At 39.1% G+C, this 15,288-nt stretch overlaps 1 protein-coding gene across 3 annotated transcripts in view; it reads left to right on the plus strand.

Moving 5' to 3' along the window:
* KIF15 (kinesin family member 15) overlaps positions 1 to 15,288 on the plus strand; it is a 56,860-nt gene that overhangs the window by 22,083 nt on the left and 19,489 nt on the right. For 2 of the 3 annotated variants that reach the window (XM_086366311.1, XM_086366312.1), the window contains exons 7-19: positions 1,074 to 1,253; positions 2,670 to 2,879; positions 4,604 to 4,729; positions 5,082 to 5,204; positions 8,248 to 8,371; positions 8,919 to 8,995; positions 9,220 to 9,429; positions 10,335 to 10,512; positions 11,979 to 12,120; positions 12,860 to 13,001; positions 13,710 to 13,907; positions 14,714 to 14,821; positions 15,073 to 15,178. In XM_086366311.1, coding sequence (XP_086222437.1) covers positions 1,074 to 1,253; positions 2,670 to 2,879; positions 4,604 to 4,729; positions 5,082 to 5,204; positions 8,248 to 8,371; positions 8,919 to 8,995; positions 9,220 to 9,429; positions 10,335 to 10,512; positions 11,979 to 12,120; positions 12,860 to 13,001; positions 13,710 to 13,907; positions 14,714 to 14,821; positions 15,073 to 15,178 — 1,924 coding nt within the window. Of the gene's footprint in view, positions 1 to 1,073; positions 1,254 to 2,669; positions 2,880 to 4,603; positions 4,730 to 5,081; positions 5,205 to 8,247; positions 8,372 to 8,918; positions 8,996 to 9,219; positions 9,430 to 10,334; positions 10,513 to 11,954; positions 12,121 to 12,859; positions 13,002 to 13,709; positions 13,908 to 14,713; positions 14,822 to 15,072; positions 15,179 to 15,288 lie in introns of all 3 variants that reach the window. The other variant, XM_086366310.1, reaches the window with a different exon arrangement.

Genomic DNA, 15,288 nt, shown 5'->3' on the forward strand with positions numbered 1-15,288 from the left:
ATCATCCTTGACCTGACATTAAAAGAAAGTAGAAAGTAGTGCTTCTTTAGACACTCAGATTTTACAAAAGAGAAAGTGTAAAGAAAATCTTAACTGAGGAAAACAGATTCATGAAGCCGTATCACCTACCTGTACCTAGGCTGACAGTAGTAACGGGCCATCTTTACCTGCTACCATCTGACCATGATCTTGCTTCACACTTGGTGTGGCTCTGTTGTCCTGGCTACGTGGGCTTCCATTTTGCATTAGCTCCCAGATTGGGCCATTCTCTTTATTGTGCATTGTTACCTTAGTGAATTCCAGGCTTAAGGGCCATTAGTGTTCTGTATTCTATTACCTATGTGCCAGGGAGACTGATATATAACATTGAGTTACCACTTAACTCCTTTGCAGAAACTATCTCTTACCATTGTGGTTAGACAAGCATATTACGTGCCAGTGAAATAGATTTAGTGACATGCATTTCTGTGGTTAAAAATCCTATAGCAAGGCTTTTTATTTGTTTATTTTTTGTAAGAGAGGCTTTTAAAATGCCTTATTTTCTGTCATTTGGAAAATATAACACTTGATTCAGATACACTTATGAGGAAGTCCAGTATATGACAGATGAAACTAGAACTGCTATTTTCATCACAAGGAGAAAAAGTTATATAACTATGTATGGTGATGGATGTTAACTAGACTTATGATCATTTTGCAGTATATACAAATATCAAATCATTGTGTTGTATGCCTGAAACTAGTGTAATGCTCTATATCCATTATACCTCAATTAAGCGAAAAATGGAATTGCCTGTTTGGCATGCTCAAGTCCTAGTTCCCTATCTTGGTTCTCAGGTACTGTTGGAAATGTCAGGGCTCCTGGGACCATGGTTTGATGCTGCTTAAAACTGTTAATGATGTGTTGAAACTAGTAACCTATGTTTTTAAACTGACTTTGAAGTATCTTGTATTGTGTAAAGGATAATATTGTAGGAAATTTATATGTTGTGAAGTGAGTGAAAAGATGAGTGCTCAGGAAAGGTAGGGATGAACTCATGACAATATCACTAAACCAGGCTTCTCTTTTACAGGCTGGACTTGGAAAGAGTTTTCTTTGTAAGTGTTCATTTATTGAGATCTACAACGAGCACATCTATGACCTGCTGGACTCTGCATCGGCTGGACTGTACATAAGGGAGCATATTAAGAAGGGGGTCTTTGTTGTTGGTGCAGTAGAACAGGTGGTGACCTCAGCAGCTGAAGCCTATCAGGTACCCTACATCGAATGATTGCTCCATAGACAACATAGCATGCTGTGAAGAACGCCTTGACCTCAAAAAAAAGAAAGAATTGTTACTAAAGATGTTTTGTTAAGCCATAGCCAGGATGTTCATGAGAAGGAAAGAAAAAGAGTATGACCATATTTTATAAATTTCCCCTTTGTTAAAATAGATGTTTGACTCCTTGATTTTGGGTTAGTTTGGTATTGTTCATTCTGTTCATTCACTATCTATCTGTCTGTCTGCACCGGGCCTGAGTTGTGGCCTGCAGAATCTAGTTCCCTGACCAAGGATTGAACCTGGGCCCCTTGCATTGGGAGTGCAGAGTCTTAACCGCTGGAGCACCAGGGAAGTCCCACACTTTTTTTAAGCTAATAGTATTTTGAAATTTGTCTCATGTTTGAGTGAGGATTCTTCTTTCTCTTTGCAGCTGTGTAAATGTCATTATTTATCTAATATTTAATATACAGTATTTGGTGTTATGAAAAGGAAGCATGAATTAATTAACCAAAAAATAAAAGGTATAAACAATTTCATTTTTATGCTGTGACTGCTTAATAGGGTTATAACAGCTCTATTCATTGAGTATATATGCTGAAGCCTATACTAACTTCTTTGTATACATTATTTCATTTAATTTTTTATCTGCTTTTGAGGTAAGCTAATAATTTCTTTATTTATCCAATACATATTGTGACCTTGCCACTCAAAAATGTAGTTCTCATACTATCAGTGTCACCTGGGAGCTTGTTAGAAATGCAGGATCTCAGCCTCTACTTCACATCTATTGAATCAGAATCTGAATTTTAATGGGACTAGGTGGTTAGCGTGCATATTAGAGTTTGAGATGTTCTGCACTGTGAGGGAGGTACCCACATTCCCATTTTACACATATGGGACTGAGCCTTGAAAAGGTCGCTTGGCTCCAGACCACACAACTGGTAGATGTGGAGACAAGGGTTGAACTGGTATTCATCTGATTTTAGAGCCTGCTATCTGAACCTTCATGTAGCCTGCCTGCCACAGGGAACAGGAAGTAAAAACAAATACTCTGTAGACCAAAAGGACTGATAAAGCTTTGGGCTTGAAGGTAATTTTGAGATTTATCTGACTTCTCATAATTTTGGTTAAGAAAAGGGTTTAGAGAGATTTTACGACTTGCATTAATACAAATAGAGAAATGGCAAAGCCCATTCTAGATCCTATGCCTTCTGATTTCCTGCTTGTTTGGTCTCATGACCTAGAGAAGAAACAAAAAAGGAAAGGGAAAGGAAAATTAGCGTGTGTACTTGCGTATGTTGCTCAGTAGACCAGTAGTCTCACACCACCCTTTACAGATTTCCTGCTGATGTTTGTAGCTGTTGTGAAAATGTGGAAGTTGTGATTGTGTATTTTCCTTTTGCCTAGGTGTTGTCTGGAGGGTGGAGAAACAGACGTGTCGCCTCAACATCAATGAATAGAGAATCCTCTAGGTCTCATGCAGTCTTTACAATTACAATAGAGTCAATGGAGAAAAGCCATGAAACTGTGAATATACGGACCTCTCTTCTCAATCTGGTAGATTTGGCAGGATCTGAAAGGCAAAAGGACACCCATGCAGAAGGCATGAGATTAAAGGTAAGATTGGAATTACGGTCTTCAATTCAACTTGACTGAGAATTAGAAGTCAATACCAAGCTCAGTATTTTGATGGCTACAAAGTGTTAAGAAATTGGTTCTATCCTAAAGGTATAGAAACTTTTGTGGTAGTGTAGGGACAGTAAACATAATGGGATATGACAAGCGTCAGGAGCAAGAGTATTTGAATTCACTGTCACCCAAAAAGGCCGATGGTATGAGTGGTAGAGGAAGAAGGATATAACATGCCCCTTACTTGGGGGAAGCGTGGGAAAGAAGTAGTTCTGGAGTTAAGGGTTAAAGACTTCATTCTAGGCTAAGGCATTACCAGAGGTCCTCAGTAATATGAACTACTAATGTATATACGTATTATGGTCTTCCCAGGTGGCTGAGTGGTTAAAGAATCTGCCTGCAGTGCAGACGTGGGTTCAGTCCCTGGGTCAGGGAAGATCCCCTGGAGGAGGGTACAGCAACCCACTCCAGTATTCTTGCTTGGAGAATTCCACTGGATTGAGGAGCCTGGCAGGCTACAGTCCATACAGTCACAAAGAGTTGGACGCAACTGAAGCGACTGAGCACACATGCATACGTATTGTGACATGTACTGTCAACAAAACGTGTGGATTCTACATGTTAGGATATATGGGTGCAGAGAGCGAAGAGTCAGCAATGGTAGAGGAGAGTGTGCTGTTTGCCTTGAAAGCAAGGATTTGAGCCTCTTGAGCTCTCAGACAGCGTCAGGCTGTCTCACATTTGTGTTTATACGGTGACATAAAGCAAAGAAAAATAGCATATGTTCATAATAGGATATATGCTGGGTCTTTTCTAAATGCTTCATATAAAACGATTTAACCTTCCTAAGAATTCTAGGACATGATATTATTATCCTTTCTATTTTGAAGAAACAGAAGTAAATTTTCCAGGGGCACGTGATTGAGTTGAGCTGAGATTCAAGCAGTAGTCCAGCTCCACAGACAGTGGAGCCGTGGGCCTAAACCACTTTTAAGGATGGTCACAGTGGAAGCTCTGAGCTCAGTGCATCTTGTTAATAATTTCCATTTCTCCTCTCTTTTTTCTATACTCCCATCTCTGCAGACTCAGTTATCAAAAGTACGCTGCCTAAAGTAAAAGGTTTAACCCAAACATTTTTCTCCCCAAACCACTCTTTTAAAGAAATTTTATGTTTACATATAATAAATGTAAATTCTAATTGACATTTGATAAGTGTAAATTCTAATTTACAGAATTAGAGTGAATGTTCTCATCTATAATATGTTCATTAATAGCTTTGTGGGACATGGGAGTGGGACGTTAGTTACCATACCTTTATAACGTAGCAAACATTTTAACATAAAAGGCTTGAAAAATATGCTTATAATTTACTGCTTTAACATGTTTTCCTCTATTCTCTTCTTGATTTTATCCCTGCCTATAGGTCAGTTGAAAACTATTACAATCATGAGCTGATAACAGTATTTTTCTCCTTCAATGACTTTTGTGTTTGAATTTGAATAGTATTAGAATTGCAGTCTGTGCCTCAATAGGAAAAGGTTAGGGGACAGTTGAGGACATCTTTTTGCTGAAAAGTTACTTACCCTTAACTAATGTTGTCCCTGTCTTGCCTTTCCATTCAAACTTACCACCCTGCTAGGTATATTTTAATTCAAAATACTAAAAAGAAATCAGTGCACCTCAATTTTTGTTCCTTTTCCCTAACACCCTAGGAAGCAGGTAACATAAACCGATCATTGAGCTGCCTGGGCCAGGTGATTACTGCGCTTGTCGATGTGGGTAATGGAAAACAGAGACATATTTGCTACAGAGACTCCAAACTTACCTTCTTACTCCGGGTAAAGCAGATCACTGGGTTCCTGAGCCCCTTTTTTAGTTATGTTCACTATGAACAAAACTATGTTAGGTTATGTTTTTTTATGTTCTTTTGCGTTATGGTTTATCACAGGGTATTGAATATAATTGCCTGTGTTACATAGTAGATTTTGCTGTTTATCCATCCTACCTATAATAGTTTACATCTGCTAATACCAAACTCCCAGTCCTTCCCTCCCCCACCCACCTTCCCTTTGACAGTCAAGAGTCTGTTCTCTATGTCTGTGAGTCTGTTTCTGTTTCATAGATAGGTTCGTTTATGCCATATCTTTTGGTTTCTCCCTTGAAATGTGTGCCATTTGTATCATTAAACAGGATTCCCTTGGAGGTAATGCCAAAACAGTCATAATTGCAAATGTTCATCCTGGATCTAGGTGTTTTGGTGAAACCCTATCAACGCTTAATTTTGCTCAAAGAGCCAAGCTGATTAAAAATAAGGTAAAATACTGAGTATATTTAAGTAAATTAAAAAAATATTGAAGCTTGCAGTATCTCACTTTTGTAATTGCCCTGAAATTAACATTAGCTTTTATTTATTTCTCTGTTGTGAAAGCCTAACTGTAAGCAAGGTTTCTGTTTTCATCTTTCCTAGCCTTCTGTATAGATCATGTAATTTGAGACCTAGATGAGGTCTTATGGTCATTATTGTTTGGCCTGTTTTTTCTTAAGGGAAGGGAAAGTTTTTCCTTTGTAATTGGGTTGGAGACTAAATTTATGTACCTAAACCATGCTAGCAGAGCTGGGTGCTAAGGGTGAGAGGATCCACTATGAAAATAATTTTGATGAGCTTGACAAACTGTCTTTCAAGTTGTCTGTAACTCCAGGGATTCCTTGTCTTTCTTTCTATACCAGAAATTTCTGGGACTCCCCTGGCAGTCCAGTGGTTAAGACTCTGCTTCCACTGCAGGGGATGTGGGTTTGATACCTGATCCAGGAACTAGATCCCACATGCTGCACAGCATGGCCAAAAAGAAAGAGAGAGAAAAAAAAAAAGTTTATTTGATATTCTTGTACATCGGTGGTCCAAAAAGTTTTCATGTAAAGGGTCCAAGTGATAAATAATTCCAGCTTCTTGGACTGTGGATTGTATGGTCTCTGCCCCCACTACTCATCTCTGCTTTTTGTAGTAAGAAAGCAGCTGTAGATGCTGTGTAAACACATGAGCACGGCTGTGGTCAAGCAGCACTTGGCTAACCTCTGGTGCAGACTGTCAAAAGACCAAGGAGTTCCCCACTTGTTTTGGAGAGGTTGGTTGGAGGCCTCTTTGGTTCTAAACAGAAGAATCAAAATGCATATATTGGCAAATTAATTTCCTTTCTCTTTCAAAGGAGACAGTGGTTATTCTTACCCCACAAAATAGACTCCCTGATCATCTCATCATGGTAAAAGCAAAGAGGTTCATGATGCCTTTTCCGTTGGATAAGTCAGAAGAGTATGGGTCTGGTTATTCATTCATTTATTGGATTACTACTACTACTGCTACTACTACTAAGTCACTTCAGTCATGTCCGACTCTGTGCAACCCCATAGACGGCAGCCCACCAGGCTCCCCCATCCCTGGGATTCTTGAGGCAAGAGCACTGGAGTGAGTTGCCATTTCCTTCTCCAATGCATGAAAGTGAAAGTGAAGTTGCTCAGTTGTGTCGGACCCTCAGCGACCCCATGGACTGCAGCCTACCAGGCTCCTCCATCCACGCGATTTTCCAGGCAAAAGTACTGGAGTGAGGTGCCATTGCCTTCTCCGTTTATTGGATTATGACCTCTTTATAGGATATCTGTAATACAAGGAGGAGAACTCATTAGCATTTCCTGACCCTATCTCTTGGGACTTACTATAAGTTTTTGGAGAATAGAAAGCTGCAGGGATGATTAGAATTATGACATCACCAATGTGAGATTGTGATGTCATAGTGTATAGGACTGCCTTGTGATGAGTCTGTCCTTAAGAAGCAGAAACAACTGGAAATGACTTCTTAACATATGAAATAAGAAAAGTAGGAACCTTGTACTAGTCACTATCAATGGTAAGTCCTCTGCTGCAGCCTCCCAGGGGAAAGTGACTCAGATATTGGGGACTTAAGAGTGAACAGTCCTTCCCAGTGGGCAGACCCAGCCTAAGAGAGGAACATGGGAAGCTTGGGGCTGTCAGAGATTTCCCTCTCACTCTGGAGTATTGGGTATTTGATTTGGTTGGTACTCAGCTCTTGGCCTTTTTTTTTTATTATTATTATTAAAAAAATTTTTTTGACTCTGCCAAGTCTTAGTTGTGGCATGTGGGATCTAGTTCCCTAATCAGGGATAGAACTCAGGCCCCCTGCATTGGGAGTACTGAGTCTTAGTCACTGGGCCACCAGCGAAGTCCCCATTAGCTCTTGAGTCTTGCTAACACCATGTGGGTTTTGTGAGACTGGGAACTCCTTAGAAGTCTTCTGATAGACATTTATTTGAAAGAGCATTACTGTGATAATAAAACACAAATGGAGTTGTCAAACCACCTGCCCTTCTATGAGGACTGTTAGGAAGACACAGGGTTGAATTTCTCTGAAGAGGGTGGAGCCAGGGGAGCTCAGGCCAGCCATGCAGTTCCTCACCCCTCTTTAGTGAGCAAAGACAGGGGAAGGTGATACCAAGGGAGGTGTTTGCCCTTCTTCATGGGGTGGGGCTGTCAGTCACAGGAGAAAGCAGTATTAGGTGCATATATGCTGACCCCAGTAGTGAATCAGGATTCCCTGATAACTCAGTTGGTAAAGAATCCACCTGCAATGCAGGAGACCCCGGTTCGATCCCTGGGTTGGGAAGATCCCCCGGAGAAGGGAAAGGCTACCCACTCCAGTATTCTGGCCTGGAGAACTCCATGGACTGTATAGTCCATGGAGTCGCAAAGAGTCAGACACGACTGAGCGACTTTCACTTCACTTCACTTCAGGAGTGAACCAGCCCAGCAGGGCCCAGGGCTGCTGCTGCTAAGTCACTTCAGTCGTGTCCGACTCTGTGTGACCCCATAGATGTCAGCCCACCAAGCTCTCCTGCCCCTGGGATTCTCCAGGCAAGAACACTGTAGTGGCTTGCCATTTCCTTCTCCAATGCATGAAAGTGAAAAAGTGAAAGTAAGTCGCTCAATCATGTCCGACTCTTAGCGACCCCATGGACTGCAGCCTTACCAGGCTCCTCCATCCATGGGATTTTCCAGGCAAGAGTACTGGAGTGGGGTGCCATTGCCTTGTAAACAGATTAGAGACCTAAGTGGGGCATAGGGAGGGGAAGGAAAGAGTCTCTGGTTCTAGGCATGATGGCACAGGGAAAAGAAGCCTCCCCTCCCCTCCAGCACACCAATTCTGGAAGCCTTCGGACTCTTGGTGAGATGCAAGTGTCAATTTGTTTGGTCTTCATCACTCCAAACTATACAAACAAATATAAACACAAGACTGTATGACTCAAAAAGCATTCTTTTAATGGTTAAAAAAAAAAAATTCTTGAACAGGCAGTAGTAAATGAAGACACACAAGGAAACGTGACCCAGCTCCAAGCTGAAGTGAAGAGACTCAAAGAGCAACTGGCCCAGCTTACTGCAGGGCAAATGCTACCAGAAAGCTTGCGCATCGTAGGTAAGATGAGCTCAGTGTCCTTTAAGCTGAGGAGATCTAGGTGTGGATGTAGTATGGGAGCCCTCCGATGACAGGCACAGCACTGTATGGCTATCCAGATTGCCCACGAGTATCTGTTCGTGTTTATTTCACCTGCATAGAAACCAGACGTGGTTACTACAGATACTGAATTCACAGTTACTGCAGGTGCTGAGTTCTGTGAGAGGTGTTGTAGGGGGCGGTGTAGAAGCAATTTTGAAAATGCATCCCTAATAAGTGCTAAAAAAAGAGATACTAGTAAATCACTCAGATCCATTTCCGGATTCTGTCATATGTAATCTTTATATGTTTACTAAATTGGATATCAGAGACTTACTTTTCTTCAAAGAATAGCTAACTTGTAGACTGAGTTAATTTGAAATTCATCATGTGGGGATGAGAGTCTGATTCTTTTAGAGTAATAGAGAGCAGTCCATCAAAGGCTATTCCAGCTCATTGCTGATTCTTAAAATTTTAGAGATAAAACATTTTTCCTATTTCCTTTTCTTTTTTACTGGACCCATTACAGATAAAGATGAGACTAACTACATCAAGTATTTCCGAGAGGCAATGTTATTCTTTAAGAAATCTGAACAGGAAAAGAAGGTAGGAAACTTTACTATAAAGGGGATTCAAGATATTTTAGGCTTTCACTGTCTGGAACTTTTCTGAGTAAAATATATGGCAAAAGTCAGTAAAACAAAGGAAGACTGAAACACTTAATTTTGACTTTGAGATTAAATGTGAAGTTAGTGTTTGTTGCTTGGTTTGTGGAAATTTAGGGAAGCCCAGTTATTTTTTATGTCTAATCAAATTTTGAACTTCTTAAGTCTCTGGTAGAAAAAGTTACGCAATTGGAAGATCTCACCCTCAAAAAAGAAAAATTCATTCAGTCGAATAAAATGATCGTGAAATTCCGAGAGGATCAAATAATGCGCCTGGAAAAGCTCCACAGGGAATCCCGGGGAAGTTTTCTGCCCGAGGAGCAGGACCGTTTGCTGTCGGAACTGAGGGATGAGATTCAAACTCTGCGAGAACAAGTGAGTACGTGACATTCACAGTAATTCTAAAAATAAGAGATTCAGGATAAGTATAAGTCAGTCACCAGACTGGTCAGCAAATTCTTATAATGTAATGTGAGAGAAAGTGTTTTAAATGAATTGAACTGACAGTATCATTATATAATTCAAACACTCCCCCACCCCACTACTTATGTGCGTGCGCACACACACACACCCCATTTTTCTAAAATAGTAAAACCTGAAGGGAAAAGGGAGAAAGTTGTGATGTTGCTGCTGTGGCACTCAGCCCCGGCAGGCCAGGTACAGTTCCTTCCAGGGGGCAGTTGGGGTTATCAGAGTCAGTTTGCAGTTGAGCTCATCAAAGTTTTGTTGTTTTTCCTTTTCCCTGGGAGGATGGATATAGTTGACACCAGGCACATTATTAAGAAACAAAGATAATCTCTTATCAGAGTGTACATTTTTCAAGAGGTCTTTATGCATTTTCAGACCAATACAGATATTTTGGCTTTTATTCCTTTTGTGCACAAAAGACAGCTGCCATATACACTTCTTTGCACCTCACCCTTTTCATTTACTGAATCTTGAGTGGCATTTCGCTGTAGTCATTGGAGAGCTTTCTTATTATTTTCAGTGTGTTGAAGCAGTCTCCCTTGCATGAAGAGTCTGCCACAGGGTACACCCCGTATGCTTATTGAAGATGTCTGGGTGAGTTTCAAGAGTAGATGGAGAAGTTTCAAATTTTCAGACCCAAACGTGGACTTGAGAGTTGTAGGATATGCACATATTCAGTCTGATCATAAAAACTGAGGTGCTCTCCATAGTTCCTGTGGTGTCCACAGTGTTTTCTGTTGGTTTTTAGAAAAACTTGTTCTCTAAAATGGTCACGTTTGTAAATATATGTCTCTGATTCTTCCATGTCACAGATAGAGCACCACCCCAGAGTGGCAAAATATGCTATGGAAAATCATTCCCTCAGGGAGGAGAACAGAAGACTGAGACTGTTAGAGCCTGTGAAAAAAGCCCACGAAATGGACGCCCAGACCATTGCAATCCTGGAAAAAGCCTTCTTCGAAGTGTCTGGAACAGAGAAAAATGACAAAAGTAAGACATGATTGTGTAAACATGTCTTCTAGGGGCAGGGAGATTGTTTATAAGGACCTTGATATTGCCTTGCCCTGAGGGTTTGCACTTAGCCTCCAGACTTGGTGTGCAAATTTCCTATGTACATACTTATTCTTCATGTAGGCTAATAGATACCCACGATCAAGGGAATACTCCTATATCTCTGTCTTGCAGATCTTGATACTTTACATTTTTATTAAATGGAATTTTCCTGTGTTAAGTATGTGAAAAGTGCTTAATTAATGACAATCTGAATGACTGTAGAGCTAACATCTTTATCCCCCTGATTAACAACTATATGGTGTGAGAGATTGGTCAGAGCGGTCAGACTCACGGTCCAGCCAGCACAGTTTTTGATCCTGATGTCTTGTTTGCGGGTCATCTTGCCACTGTCGGTTCTGTTAGTTATACATTAGTTCTTTAAGTTTACTGTTACTTTCTGAAAAGTGGTTTAGTTAGTACTAATCTAACTTACAGGCTTGGCAGCTATTGGTATTAATGCTATGGGATTTGGTGACAGAATGTTTGCTCATTCTTTGAGTAGTTTTGTGGCCTTTTATCATATTCTGTTTCAGTCCTTGTTTCTTTTTAGGTTGAAATGAATTCAGTTGAAATGAAGATACTTCTAATCTTTTTATACTGCAATGATAAAGAAAAAAAAAGTTTTATGAATTTCCTTTTCCAAGCCTTTTTCCATTCTGTTATGAATTAACAAAAGAATAAAATTCTTGGAATATGGCTTGTAGAGAGACCATGATTTTGGATGCAAAGTTAAAATCAGATTTTTTGTATTATATATCCTACAGTGCTCTATATTTCATTGGCCATTTTGGCCTCTATAGTACCTTAACTTACTATCTTCCAAAGATACTAATGGTAATTTCTGGACCTCACTATCTTCTAAACATCAGTCTCTGAACAATTTTTATGTGGTATTTTCCCATACTGAAACTTAGTGGTACTCTCTTCAACAAATTCAGTCATCTAAGGAATTCCTAAAAATTAGTATTTTCTACTTGGTAAATGATACCAAGTTCTTTGAACTGGCTGCCTTTGCTGTTTATCTCCTTTGCTAAAAATTCATTGACTGCTGACACTAATTCATGCAAAATTCAACTGGTGATACTTCTCTATCCAGCAGTGTGGGTGTTATACTTCAGTCATTATTTGTTCTTTTCTCTTAATGGAAAAAGTGTTGCTTTAAATATGCCCCTTCATCCTGTTGCTTCACAACTTCACAAAAACAACTTTTAATACTCTTCAACACACTCTGTTGTGTCTTATGTCTCCTCTTGAGTTATAGGCTCTTGTATTTCAGGGTTCATTTTCCAATGATTTCTCGTTTTCCCTCCTTGTGCTTCAAAATTGATACTTGGCAGAGAACTTAGAAATTGTATTCTGTGATTTTCTGTCTTTCAAAGGCCAGGTTGTTTCCTTATTATCAGGTCAGCAAGGATTCTCCCCAAAAGCTCTGAAAGAGCCGTGTTCATTAGCAAACACTGAGAAGTTAAAAGCACAACTCCTGCAAGTTCACACAGAGCTGAATAATTCAAAGCAAGAGTATGAAGAATTCAAAGAACTAACTAGGTAAAGTATAAATACATATTCATACTTAACTGTTTCAATGTCCTTTAATGTTGATTTGTCTAGTGTTTAGCCTGGTTAGGATTTTAGTTGAGCATTTACCTTAAATATTCTAATATAGCAGCTAACTTGTTTTGACATGAAGCAAAAGGGCTTGCATCTTGCTCTTTTCTTTTTCTTAAGTTATTTTTTAAAAACTGAGGTAAAATTGACCTAAACTTCTAGTCTTTAATAATATATTTAGTAAACTAGATGATACAAATCTTTGAAGGGATATACCTATTGAGATGAGTATCTGTTAAACTTATTTGTGAATTCTTTATCTGAGCACAAAATTTAAATCATTGCTGTTGTGAATTATATTGGTATTTTTAGAAATTACAGTTTTGTTAATATTCTTGATATACTGTGTAAAAGAAAACAGATAAACCACCTTCATATATGCAACTAAGATTAATCCTATTCTAAAAGATAAAGAAATATTTGTTTTAAAAATAATGTAACATGGAATTGTTGTTGAATTATTTGGGCTTTTGAGTTGGAGCATACCATTTGCTAGTTGAATACTTTAAACAGTCATCAATCTCTGAACTTTACCTCACCCAATTGGAAAATGAGGGTAATAATCTGCCAAAGTCTCTGATTAAATGGATAATTACATGTTATGTGAGAGTATAAACTACTCTACAAATGTATGACATTACTTATTACCTGAAATATTCCATTTTATCTTATCTATTAGAAAAAGGCAGGTGGAATTAGAATCAGAGATTCAGTCTTTGCAAAAAGCGAACCTTAATCTTGAAAACCTTTTGGAAGCAACAAAAGTCTGCAACCGGCAAGAAGTTTCTCAACTGAGTAAAATTCATGCTGAAACACTGAAGGTAGGTAATCTGAAGCTTAAATCAATGGTGTCTAATTTTTTTTTTTAACATTTATTTATTTGCTGTGCTGGCTGTTAGTTGCAGCATTCAAACTCTTAGTTGCGGCATGTGGGATCTAGTTCCCCGAGCAGAGAATGAACCTGGGCCCCTTGCATTGAGAGGGCTGACTCTTAGCCACTGGACCGCCAGGGATGTCCCTGCTATTTTATTTTTAAGTGGCGTGGCCTCTGGGTTTACCTTTCTTTAAGTCAGCCTTACTTTCCTCACTAATTTGAACTTCCCGTGTATAAAGTGTCCTGTTTCTGGACTTTGTCTTTTCTTCCAGTGCTCTGACTGTTCGCATGGTAATGATGCATTGTTTTAATGACCATACCCTTTTATTTTTATATTGACCAGGGAAATCTTCCTAAATTCTTCTTTTTAACAATGACTTATTGCACATTTATTTCTTTTGAATGAAGTTTTTGTGTTGACTTATCAAGTTTTATTTTTAAAAATCTTTTGACAGTTTTGAGATTGCTTTGAATTGATAAATTTGTTTCCACATGGGCCTTTCTTCTGTGCTGGCTCTGAAGGATACTTTTTCTTTTCTTTTGATGAATTTTCACTTGATAGAATTGTAATTTTATCTTCTGTTCACACAATTACTAAATAAGTTATTCTTTTCATGTGTGCTAATGTTGTTTTCCTAATAATTTTTTGCTGCAGATCATAACAACACCAACCAAGGCTTATCAACTTAGGTCTCGACCACTACTGAAGTTCAGCCCTGAACCAGAGAGCTTTGGCTCTGCGCAAACCCAGAATTCTAGCAACTTGGATAATGATATCTTAAGTGAGCCAGTGCCTCCTGAGATGAGTGAACAAGCTTTTGAAGCCATTTCCGAAGAGCTGAGAATGGTGCAGGTAATGTTCAGTTTTAGAAAGAAATAGACTTTCACTCAATAAATTTTCTTTATCATTTTAACTCTTGGTAATCTGCAGTGTTTGAACCTGTTTAGTATCAAAATCATATCTTTTTAAGGATGTAAGGTCCTTGGGTTAGAAATCAGCCCACTCTTGTTCTTTTAATCCAGCATTTAGCAAGTCACCTTCTGCTCTCCTTGGGGTTTGGTTCTCTTGTGTGTAAAAAGGCCAGTTTGCCTCTATCTTTTAGTTCCAGAACTGATTTATAAGACACACTGTTATATATGCTAAAGAAGATGACATAGTTTGAAAGAATCTTATGATAGTTCAAATTTTAGACAGCTTTCTGTGTATTTGAAATAATGCATGAAGTTTGTTTACCTCAGAATTCAGTGATTTATTTTTTTGTACAAGTTTTTCTACTCTCTAGTAAGACTTGAAGCTACATCACCCCAAATTCTGAAAGTTTACCTTTCACGGACAGGGAGGCCTTTCTGGTGAGGTCACTCGATAGAGGCTTGAGGAAGCATCAAAGAAGTCTTAAGATGGCTCTGATGTAGTCTTTGATTTTAATTTTAATCTCTTCTTTCCTTTGTGCTTCAAATTACCAACTTTGACAGGCCACAAGTATAATTCTGAACCGTGAGAAATCATCAGTGTAGTCTGCTTGTTGGCTCCATACTGGCTTTTGATACCTTTGTCCGTATGAGGTTTTGCGTTGTGTATTTTTTAATGCAGGAGAAATGGTGGAATGTTTAAGATGTTCATTAAAAGAATTTTTGACCCCTGAAGTTCTTGTGTTGCAGGAACAAATGAGTGCCCTTCAAGTCAAGTTGGATGAAGAAGAGCATAAAAATGTAAAGCTTCAGCAGCAGATTGACAAACTGGAACATCATTCTACTCAGATGCAGGAGGTGAGATTGCAAGCATGACCTCAGAAAATGTCTGAACCTCAAAGTAAGGAAGGAAGGAAGAGACTTTAGAAAGCTTGGGTCAAGGTCTATTTGAGTTGTATTCTCTTATTATTTCAGCCACTCCTCTGATAAGGAGACACACACCCCTAGTCTGAATTTAAAACTGCATTTGAAAAACAGAAACAAAGTGATTGGTGTGTGTTTTAGCTTGTTAGTATTCCTCTTCCAGTAAATTGATCTCTTTCCCAAAGCTTTTCTCATCAGAAAGAAATGATTGGACCAAACAGCAGCTGGAGCATCTCTCTCAGTTGAACGTCCTTGAAAAGCAGCTTCAAGACACACAGACCAAGAATGACTGTGAGTCTGAACACTGGGAGCTTCCTGATCTGAACGCTGTAACTCAGTAACTTTTTACTGATACGGCTTAGTGTTGTGTCTGTGTTTTTAGTTGGTTGGTCCTGTTTCTT

This window comes from Bos grunniens, chromosome 22, assembly GCF_055505025.1.
Source record: "Bos grunniens cultivar Pamir isolate PY7600 chromosome 22, Bosgru_T2T1.0, whole genome shotgun sequence".
Classification (NCBI taxonomy): domain Eukaryota; kingdom Metazoa; phylum Chordata; class Mammalia; order Artiodactyla; family Bovidae; genus Bos; species Bos grunniens.